This window comes from Terrapene carolina, unplaced genomic scaffold, assembly GCF_002925995.2.
Source record: "Terrapene carolina triunguis isolate 2854851 unplaced genomic scaffold, T_m_triunguis-2.0 Scaffold172, whole genome shotgun sequence".
Classification (NCBI taxonomy): domain Eukaryota; kingdom Metazoa; phylum Chordata; order Testudines; family Emydidae; genus Terrapene; species Terrapene triunguis.
Window position 1 is genome coordinate 130963 of NW_020664523.1, and position 11113 is coordinate 142075.

General features: G+C 47.5%; 1 protein-coding gene across 1 annotated transcript in view; it reads right to left on the reverse strand.

The window, feature by feature from the left end:
• F8 (coagulation factor VIII) overlaps positions 1-11113 on the reverse strand; it is a 40021-nt gene that overhangs the window by 18526 nt on the left and 10382 nt on the right. The window contains exons 6-8 of the mRNA XM_029912052.1: positions 10542-10751; positions 1881-5256; positions 437-606 (exon numbers count right to left, since the gene is read on the reverse strand). Coding sequence (XP_029767912.1) covers positions 437-606; positions 1881-5256; positions 10542-10751 — 3756 coding nt within the window. The remainder of the gene's footprint in view (positions 1-436; positions 607-1880; positions 5257-10541; positions 10752-11113) is intronic.

Consider the following 11113-nt stretch of genomic DNA (forward strand, 5'->3'; position numbering starts at 1 on the left):
CAAATGTGCTGCCCCAAGCACCTGCTTGTTTTGCTGGTGCCTAGAGCTGGCCCTGGCCTCAGCGTACCACAGCCCACCTCCTCACAGATATCTAGGTGCTGATCAATGGGAGTTAGGTGCCTGAATACCTTAGAGGAGCTGGGACTGTGTTAGCATAAATAATGCCCCACAGAATATCCTTGCATTGTCAGCACAATGAGAGCCAACACACCCAAGGAACTGCAGGAAAGTAAAGTGAATGTGACAGATCTCAGCCATGGCCCTTGATTGGCAGTTTTCTAACTCCAGCCTACGGTGCAAGACAGGCCTTTGGTGCTAACAGGTCCCGGCACAAGAGGTAGCAGGAAGACCCACCTAGAACTAAAGAGGTGCAGCTTTGCACTGGGAACGTCCTAACTCCTTTTAAGGAAATGGGAATTTTCCTTTTCAGTCTGACTCACCATTATGACATCATCAACTTCCGCCCTGATGTATGGCCCCAGAATTCCCAAGTGCTCATCCAGCTCCCCACGTGCCAGCGGCTGGGTGAAAGAGTTGTCCAGGTACCCTCGGAAAACCACTTTCTTGTACGGCTGGAAGGGCTTCCTCCAGCCCCTACTTGGGCCCCTGCAAGAACAAGAAAGGACCACACCCTCTGTGGGAAGGCACCAGCCAGGCTTGCTGAGTGGAAGTCTTGAGGCATGGACATTGGAATCTGGGCTCTAATGCCTCTCTCCACCTTGACTCCCATCACAGCTCTAGTCCCGGCTAACTCCCCAAACGAGCACGTCCGTTGGCATTGTGATCTCACTACATACCTGCTCAGGCAGAGAGTCTGAATGTAGAGCCAAGCCAGGAGCCACCACAGGGCTCTGACTGGCGTTCAAGAGGCAAAGCATGAGCTGACTGTGACAGTGATCTATGTAGCTGCCAAGACATGGCAGTACAGCCCTGCAAATCTGTGGCTATCTGCTTTATATCCACGGACTGTTTTGCAGATACAAATTGTATCAGTACGGGGCTCTACATGTCGGGATATTCTCTCTGGTGCAGCTCTTCTTTGACTGGAATCCATTCAGAAGCCCAGGGGCTGAGGTACAGTCAGGTACTTACAGAAGCTCCAGCCTTCGCTGTCTTGGACCCTCTCTAGGTTCTGAGTGTTTAGTGCTCATAGCCACGCTGGAGAGCAATCCAAGTAGGGTAGCATTCAGACTGAGAGCAGAGGTGGTAGCTGAGCGTACCCCTATCTTCATCTCGCAGGTGGTTCACTGGCCTCTCCTCTTAGTCAATTGTTTTGGACATGGCTGTGGCCAGCTCAGCAGCCACACAGCACACAGCACTCCATGGAGGATGCTCCCTTTGGCATCCCCCAGCAGTGTGGACAAACTGTCAAGTAGGGGACTAATCATAGACCAGTGTGATGCTCATTCCTCTCCTACATCTCCTTAGCACTGCCAGGTCTATAGGAAGCCAATGACTAAGTCTGCGGCTCCAACTCCTGCCCCTCACCTGGTACGGCAAACTGATACTGCAAACCACTGGGAGGACACATTAGAGCCAGAATCTTTGGGATCAAGCTAGGGAGGACGTGAACTCCTCAACAAAGCGAAGCAGCAGGTAGCAGGGCAGAGTTCAGTTGACTGCCACCAGCTGGGCTGCTACACTTGGAAGGAAGATCAAGGACTCAAGAGGAAGACAAGACTCTATTGGGGTGGAGCATCATGAATAGGACAGGCTGGGCTGGAACTCAGTGTCTGTCTCGTGGTGGGGCGTGTACCCTGGATGGATCTCTAAGCCTTGTCTGGCTTTGTTCATCCATGCTGCTCCGTAGAAGGGAAAGCAATCAATAGGGTGGGAAAGATGCCTCATGCAAGGGGAAGGATGTGTCTGGTAAAACTTACTTCACTTTTAGAAAGTGTTGGGGTCTCTGGCTCTCATATTCCCACAGCACTTCGACAGCTGCAATGAAATACTGCTGGACCCTCCCAGTGAAGGTGCGCAGATCTTGGTCCTCCTCCCCATAGATGTCAAACTCATCAGTGTCTCCCTTGGATTTGCTGTAGTCATCATAGTCTGATTTTTCCTTCTGGGGCATTGAGATGTTGGACTTGACCATGTTGTTTAGGGCATTGGGTTCTCTAGGGATGTCAAAATATTCCTCAGATCCAGGAGTGGAGCTCCTGTTCTTTGCTTTGCTGATGCTTTCCCTGCCGCTCGGTGTCTCATCTACCCCCTGCATCTCCTCCTTCCATTCTGGTGTCTGTATTTTACTACCTGAGAGGGGAATGGCATCTTCCTTTTTAAACACTTGATTTTCTTGGTGGCTGTGCTTCAGCTTCCATTGGTCCCCTTTAAGGGTCTGGTTGAGAGCCACGCCATCTTGGGGAAGTGGATAGTTTCCTTTGGAGGTCTGTTTTGTCAGGATCTCTGAGGCCTCTTTGCTTGCTGGAAAATCCTTAGATTCAGTTCCTAATACTTGGTCCTCAACGGCACTAGATTTGAGCTCCTGCTGCAGTTTACCAAAGATCCATGTTTCCTTCAGCTCCAGCTGGTCCAAGGTGCTCACTTCCCCATCTGTCACATTTCCCTTGGGCTGCAAGCTCAAATGTGCCTCCCAATCAACACCCCTTTTACGCTGCATTGCAGTTACTGCAGGTGTCTCAATTCCACTCACTTGCCCCACAACCTGTGTTGAGATGGGGACCATACTCGTTATTTTCTCTTCTGCGGATGCAGTGGGCTTTGTGTCTGCCTCAGTTCCTACCTCCTGTTCCTCTTTGGTAGTTTTCTCACTTGAATAGGCAGAGGTAGCACTAGTTTTCTCCTCCTCTGACTCTTCCACCATCAGAAAGGAGTTACCTCCTCTCTGAGTTGTATCACTTTCACCTTGGTTGTCATAGTGTCCCTCTACTGCTGGTGGCTCATGACTGCTGGCATGGTATGGAAGAGAAGCTGACACAACCCTGATATATCCTGTGGGGTTATCAGTGCCAGTTGCTTCATGATCTCTTGGTGTTGTGTCTACCAAGAGTGGCCTAGCAGCAAGGGGGTTATTGTATGCTCTGTTATTGTAACTTATCTTGATAGTGCCTCTGAGCACAGCTCCGATTCCTCCTGTATGTTTGCCAGAGTTATGCCTTCCCTTCAATGCTCTGGCTTTATCCTCCAGTCCTTGCTGCACTTCTGTTTCTTCCAGTGAAGTTCCATGTGATTCCAGGGACCTCTTTTTTACATAAGTGCTGCATCCTTGAGAGTTTTGATCACAGGGCTTGTCAGCTGTCCTTTGCACTAGCTTCCCAGGGGTCCGGCTGTTCAAGTCCAGCTCCATTCTCTTACCTTTATGGAGTGTTCCTTCTTTGTCTGATGAACTGGCCTCCAGGAGACCTGTACCATTTATCAAGTCCACTAGCTCTGCTGGAGGTACTTTCCTGTTGAGATAAACTTCCTCATTATCTAATAAGCTGTTGTCTTCATTTGTTGGCCCATCTAAACTTAGCGCAGTAACCTTGTGTTTCAGAAATGTGTCTTTGCTGCTTTGTAAAGGGGCCTTTTCGAACTGCCTCTCGTTAGCCATAACATTTAATTTGAGTAAGTCAACGTTCTCCATTTCAGACATTTCCTCGCTTTCTGTAGCTTCTTGAAACTTTGTCCCCAGTATTAATTCATCGCTTTCTTGTGTAGTAACATAGCTGGTGGCAAAAATGTCATTGTGGCCCAGAAATGTTTTTTTTAGAAGGCTTGTACCATTGGTAAGTTTATCTGGGGCTAGCCTGATGCTACTTTCTGCAGACAAGGAGTGTTCTACATTTGAAAGACCCAGACCATCACCAGATTTATCCTGTCCTGTCTCATGGTCCAATGGACGGTTTTCTGCAAGCCTCAGATCTGCTGTATCATAGGTATCTAACAGTGCAATGTTAGTCCTACCAAGGAGAAGATCTTTCTGATGTGGTGCAGGGGTCCTTTGAATTCCTGTATCATTTGAAGACTTCTCTACAGTCTTTTCAAAGAATACTTCTCCATTTGTAGCTGATGTGTTCTCCTGAAGCATGGTACCATATGCTGGGCTATTTAACTTTCCTTCTTGAGAAGTTTCATAAAGACCCAGTGAAGCCTCTTCTTGAAGCCTGGTGTCATTTTCTAACCTAGTGTCTAGTTGTATCGGTGCACCATTGCTTTTAAGAAATGCTTTCCCACTGTTCACATAGGTGATGACACGTATACTTGTGTTATCTGCTGACTTGTCTAATGATGCTGAAGTACTATTCCCTTTAAGGAAAGTATTATCATTAGTTGATGAAGTCATTTCTGTAGCTATTGTATCATTCAGTGGTATGTGTGGCTTTAAAGATGTAATATTCAATTCTAGAGGCATTTCTTCATCATGTAATGGAATCCTTTCTTGAAACCTAGAATCATGTTTTGAGTCATTCAGTTGCAGTGAACTATCATTCCCTTGAAGACCAGTTTCTTCAGCATTAAAGGAAGGTTCCTGATGGCCCATCACACGTGCTGACTCTTTTAATTGTGCCAAAGTAACATTCCCTTTAAGAAATTTTTCTAAGTTGGCCAATGGAGCAGTTAGTTGGAACATCACATCGTCTACTGACTTGTGCAGCTCTAAATTCTCTTTAGCCATCTCTACAGCTTGAATTGGTCTACGCTTTCCAAAGAAGAGAGTATCTCCTTCTGGATATGAGCCAGATGCTGCAGCTCTTGCTGAACTTGTGTTATGATGGACCACTTCACTTAAGCTTGTTGAGTTTCCTTCAGGAGAAGGGTGTCCAAATCCTTGGTCAGGGCTGATCATTTCTGACAATCCTGCCTCTTCTGAGAAGGAATCATAAGATATTGGCTCAAAGCTAGTCTCTGTTTGAGAAGATAGGGAAAGGCCATGTAGATCGGACAGCACTGATGTGCTGTTGGAAGAGGGGTCCATGGAATTCTTCCTGCTGTTCTGAAGTCTGTTACTGAATTTGAGGGGCTGGCTGGGTTTTCTCAAGCAGGATGTTAGCTGGAGGTTGAGCGTCTCTGTTTCCTTTTCGGAAGAAGTGACATTACGATGCTTTCTCAGACACAGCCTGCGCCATCTCTTATTCTTGGGGAAGCCCCTAGGTTGAAGGACATTGCCCTCATTTGTCAAGTAATCCGGTATCAAATCATAATCTTCCCCATAGGAATACAGTTCTGGATCAGTGTTGCACTTGGAGACTGTGAACTTTGCCCACATTCCTCTGTCTCTGAAGTCAGGATTCAGGCATGTCAGCATCCATACGCCTATCCCAGGAAAGGACAAAAGAACAGCGTTAGTCCAACATACCAGGAAATCTCAAGAGTGATCACCCAGCTGGTGCTCCCTCATTAGCAAGCTCTGTATTTTAAGAATGCTTCTGACATAAGCCAATGACATTCTTGTTTCCACTCCCACTGAAATCTATCACAGACTGGGTTCACCTGTCATGCATGTCTCTGTGTGCTGCAACATTTCTGGCAGTGTTTAGAATTAACCCCGGCAAGGATTTTTAACTGCTTTAATGCTCCCTAACAAACCTAATGAATTGACTGCATCCCTGGTACCATCACCTTTACCTGGTATGTCCCCACAATGGCTTCAGTGGAGAGTAGCTATGAAGTGGTTAATACAATGGCTGCAACTTTACATGTAGGTGCCAGTGGGATTCCAGAATCAACCCATCAAAGGTTTGGTTGGTGCTGTCAGATACACTATACTGGTTCTATGGTATAATGGTCAGCATTCTGGACTTTGAATCCAGTCATCTGAGTTCACAAATCTCAGAAGAGCCAATACTTGGTTGGTTGTCCATGGGTGGCAGTGGATTCTCCATCACTGGCAATTTTTAAATCAAGACCGGCAGTTTTTCTAAAAGATCTGCTCTATTTCAAACAGGAATATTATGGGGCAGTTCTCTGGCCTATGTTCTGCAGGAGGGCCTTTGAATCTATGAACCTATGGTGCAGAATGTCTTCTGCATATGCTGATCTCCTGAGTCCCAGTCACCATTTCTCTCCTGCTCAAGTTAAAAGAAATCAAAGCCCCTCTATCACAAAGCCCCTCTTCCCACCCCCCTGCTCTGACCAGTTCATTCCTTCCTGGTCAACTCTGAACAGCCAAGACTGGATACAATAACAATAATCTACATTTAGATTATTCTAATAGAGATTTAGATAATTCTCCCCATGAACTGTTGATTTCTGGGTTCCCTCCCCCCTCCTTCACTAAAGAGGACAGGGCCTTCTCTTGCTTTGAGGGGCTGTGCGGGTCCTGGTCACCAAATAGGCTGGTGCCGTTCACCCGTTCTAAATTCACTTACATAAATACAATTATGCCACTTTCTTATTCTCTCCAGGGTGGGCAAAGGGCCAAGGGCTAAAGCCACAAGCACAACTCTGAGTTACCAGTGCCCATGTGGCTGTTTCAAATCAGAAATAGGAAAAAGCTCAAGGGAAGCTGGCATTGATTGCACAGCACACTGGCATCATAACTAAGGTTACCATTCGTCCGGATTCCCCCAGACATGTCCAGCTTTTTGAGCTAAAAATAGCGTCCGGGGGGAATTTGTAAATGTCCGGACTTCCCCCGCCCCATGCAGAGCGCACGCGGCTAACAGGGCAGCCAGCCGGATGGTGCCACTTACATGAGGCTCCGACAGCCAGAGAGAGCCCCTCCTCCTCTCCCCTGCAGCAGAGATCACTCCCTCCCTCCCTGCATTCGCAGATCGCCTCCGGCAGTCTGGAGCTCCTCCCCCGCTCCCCCTCCCCTGCTCCCCAGCGTGCCGGGACGAGCGGCTCAGGCCGTTCCTGAGCAAGCTCACATAGACATTAGGCGAAGGCCAACAACAAGGGGGCCAGGGAGTCGGAAAAGGGACAGGGAGGTTCTGGAGGGGGCAGTCAAGAGACGGAGGGGGTCGGGGGGGGGCTTTCTGGGGGTGGGGGTGTGGATAAGGTTTTGGGCAGTCAGGGTACAGGTAGGGGGTAGGGTGCTGGGGGGCATTTGGGGGGGGTCTTAGGAGGGGGCAGTTAGGGGACAAGGAACAGAGAGGCTTAGGAAGGGGGTGGGGTTCTGGAGGGCAGTTAGGAGCAGGGGTCCCAGGAGGGGGCAGTCAGGGGACAAGGAGCAGGGGGGGGTGTTTGGGAGTTCTGGGGGGGGGCTGTCAGGTGGCAGAGGTGGGGAGAGGGATCGGAGCAGTCAGGGGACAGGGAGCAGAGGGGTTTAGATGGGTCGGGAGTTCTGGGGGGGGGCTGTCAGGGGGTGGAGAGTGGTTGGATGGGGCGTGGGAGTCCCAGGGGTCTGTCTGGGGGTGGGGGTGTGGATAAGGGTTGGGGCAGTCAGGGTACAGGTAGGGGGTAGAGTCCTAGGGGGCCAGTTAGGATGGGGGGAGGGTCTTAGGAGGGGGCAGTCAGGGGACAAGAGGCAGGGAGGCTTAGGTAGGGGGTGGAGTCCTGGGGGGCAGTTAGGGGCAGAGGTCCCAGAAGGGGGCAGTCAGGGGACAAGGAGCGGGGGAAGGGTTGGGGGTTCTGAGGGGTGGAAGTGGGAGGGGCAGGGGCGGGGCTAGGGCAGGACAGGGGCGGGGCTAGGGCGGGGCTCCTCCCGTCCTCTTTTTGCTTGCTGAAATATGGTAACCCTATCATAACAGGCCTGACCCAACTCCCATAAAAGTTGGTGACTAGACTCCCTGTGCCGCTGGGAGTGTCTGATCCAGTGAGTGTGACAGGCAGGTTAGGGATGAGGAAGAAGAAAGGCCACCAGGTAAACTCTGAGATTAAACGACTGAGTTAAATATGTGGGCTGAGATTAGGCTAATTGCCTACAGGATGTGGACACTGGGTTGTCATTCATTCCAATGGAACCTGGGCGCACACACCTTGGTGTGGCTTTGGCAATCTCAGCCATGATCCATGATGGGGATTATAGTTACTACATTCAAGCTGTTCAGTGACTTGTTTTAACGGCTCAGCAGACACACTGACAGATGAAATGTTCATGGAGGAAACTGGACTGCAGCGCTGAGATGCACCAGATGCTAAGGGGTGCCAGATGGAATTAGGCTCATTCCACAGAACTGTCCCCAGCAGTGTTTCCATCCCTCACTAAGAGTGATTTTCCTGACACCAGCAGAAAGCCATAGGCCCAGCATGTTGGGATTCACTATCGTTTGGAAACTGGGTTGGGAGGCTGGAACAAACTTGACAGAGCGAATATGGAAGAATTTGCATGCATTATAACAGAACAAAAACACTTAAAATAATCTCAACTAGGCACTAAAATATAGTCTGTTCTCCAGCCATACATATTGTCAGTAAGATTTGTTCTGAGTTTTTAAAAGGCTGCAAGAATGTTGGGTGCTATTTAAAATTTAAATCTGCATACATGTGCTGTGCTGTGCTGATCTTACTGCAGTGTCATGCAATGGCATGACTCATACTGGTAAAAATGTGGTGGTAATCTACCCAGGCTCTGCCCACAACTACAGAAAAGCTGAAATTCTGCTAAAACTATCAGCAGTGAAACAGTTAATGATGCTGGCCTTGCAAAACCAAGCGAAAATTACAGCTGACTTAAAAAATTCAAGGCCTTCTCTATAAATGATAAACAAAAATAAAGGAACAAGCCTAATTTTTAAAAGAATAATTTGCAGATCACTTTGACAAGAAACAAACAACAAATTATTGAATAGAAACAGCACTCCCAGGTGGTGGAACCTTGTCTACCATGACTCAGTCCAGATGTATTTTTTAAACCATTTTTAATACAGTTTTAAGTACGTTTGATGGGAGTGAAAGGTGCCAGATTGACAGCCCTGGGGATTCCTGTATTTATTATAGACAAGATACAGCATATGCAGAGACAGCATATGCTTCTTCCACACTGTCCTTGTCAATGTATCCCGGAGAGGCGCCCCTAGAAGGGAAAGGTGTGTTAATTCTTTCAGGCTCATTTAGGCCTGGATCTTGCCAGATCCATGCGGGCAGATTCTTACACCCTTGCATAGTCCCAGGGAAGTCAATGAGGCTGTGCACAGACAGAGCTCCTCCCTCGTGGATCAAGGCCTGAGTCATTTGCCTCTGTGTTGTTCAGATGGCCAACAAGGAGGCCAGTGCAGATGGTAGCTTTTTATTGCCACTAGGAATGGGACTCGAGCCATCTGGGCACTTCACATAAGACATGAGATCACCATTAGATGGTAACAGCATTTACCTTGTCGAACCAGTCCCCTTGAGGCAGAAGGCTCTGCGTCCCATCACCCATCCCACATGGGATTCTGTAGGAGTGGAACAGTCTAGTTTTGCAACTCAAGGAGTAGTGATGGCAAGTTAAGGAAGGGTGCTTGTTGCATTCCATAACGGGGGAATCTGAGTGGCCAAAAGAGTGGTTGTGGCTTTTCTAAAGTCTTTTGGGAATGACCAATCAGCTTCTGCCCCTGGCACCTGAATAAAGTACTCTGGGAATTACTCTCAAAGTTCCTTGCTCAAACAAAAAAGTTTAAAAGTTTAACTATTTTTTAAATTTAGAGTTTTTATAGGGGTAACTTCACAATAACATTACATCTCTCAGCATTCTTCACATCATTCGTTAGTGGCCAAAACAGGCACAAAATGCGACTGTTGTATTTCTCAGCTCTGCTCTGCTGTTTCTCTGGAACACGTAACACCCAAGAAAGATTTCAGAGACTGGAAATTAGGTGCTTCTCTGAAGCTATAATCTGCAGGGTTTGACAATGGGTAGCACACACAATACCGAATATGATTTTTCTTCATCTATACACTGGGCACCAGGTCATGGTCAGCATCAGGCCAGCAAGGCTGATTCTTCACAACTGTGTTCAAACATGGTAAACTTCTGTAAGGTAGCCACACCGTAAGAGTTTGTTCTGATGATAGGAGTACTTGTGGCACCTTAGAGACTAACACATTTATTTGAGCATAAGCTTTCATGGGCTACAGCCCACTTTATCAGATGCATAGAATGGAACATATAGTAAGAAGAGTTTTTTTTTTCTCCTGCTGATAATAGCTCATCTTAATTAATTAGCCTCTTAGAGTTAGTATGGCAACTTCCACCTTTTCATGTTCTCTGTATGCATATATATATCTTCTTACTATATGTTCCATTCTATGCATCTGATTAAGTGGGCTGTAGACCACGAAAGCTTATGCTCAAATAAATGTGTTAGTCTCTAAGGTGCCACAAGTACTCCTGTTCTTTTTGCGGATACAGACTAACACGGCTACTACTCTGAAACCTGTTCTGATGATGTAACTTGATAGCTAGCTGAGGAGCTCTGTTGGGGGGCGGGCGGGGGTGAGGGGAGGGAGAAGGGCGGAACCAGATGCACCTGGAATTACCATTTACGTGCTCAGGCAGTTTCAGTTGAGTTCTGATTAATCTATCTCTTTCTCTTAATAAAGCTGGTTATTTTTCTAGCTGATCCCTACAGTTCATGCACGTAAAATGCATGATGGAACATGCTGACCTGTCTCTGTTAACATATACTACACAGCAGCTGGGCACAGTAATTTATAAAACAACTAAAGTTATTAACCTGGCTTTTCCATGCTCATGAAGACGGTTTCTCCAGAAAGTGGAAAGAGGGTGAGCATGTCCTTAAAGACCATGTTGTGTTTGAAGGTGTTTCCAGAGAAGAAAACAGACAGGAAGTCTGTCTGGGCACCGACACTTAAGACATACCAGTACACCACTTGATGCAGGCAAAGTTTCAGGTGCAGGTTGTCAAAGACGTAGCCATTAATACCTGGAAGAGGCATAGAGTGTGAGAAGTTTTATCAGTGCTTTGGTCTCACATGGCGGCTAACCTTTTATATTTTAGCTGGGTGTGACAATACAGTTAAGACTTCAGTTCATTCCCTGACAACAAGCAGCTGTTGATCACATTCCCCCTCCAGAAGGAGCCCAGATCAGGACAATCATGACCAGCTTACACTCAAGAAAGAACCCAAGATCAGGTCATTCATTGCTAGCTAATATCAGCTAACACTGATCTACCATAATTGTGCTGAGCCAATAAGTAAGATAGGTCCTTATGTATTGTGACAAAGTTCCTCCTCTATCTTGGTGGGTCCTGCGCTTATTGGCGGATTTTCTTGCCTCAGAGAT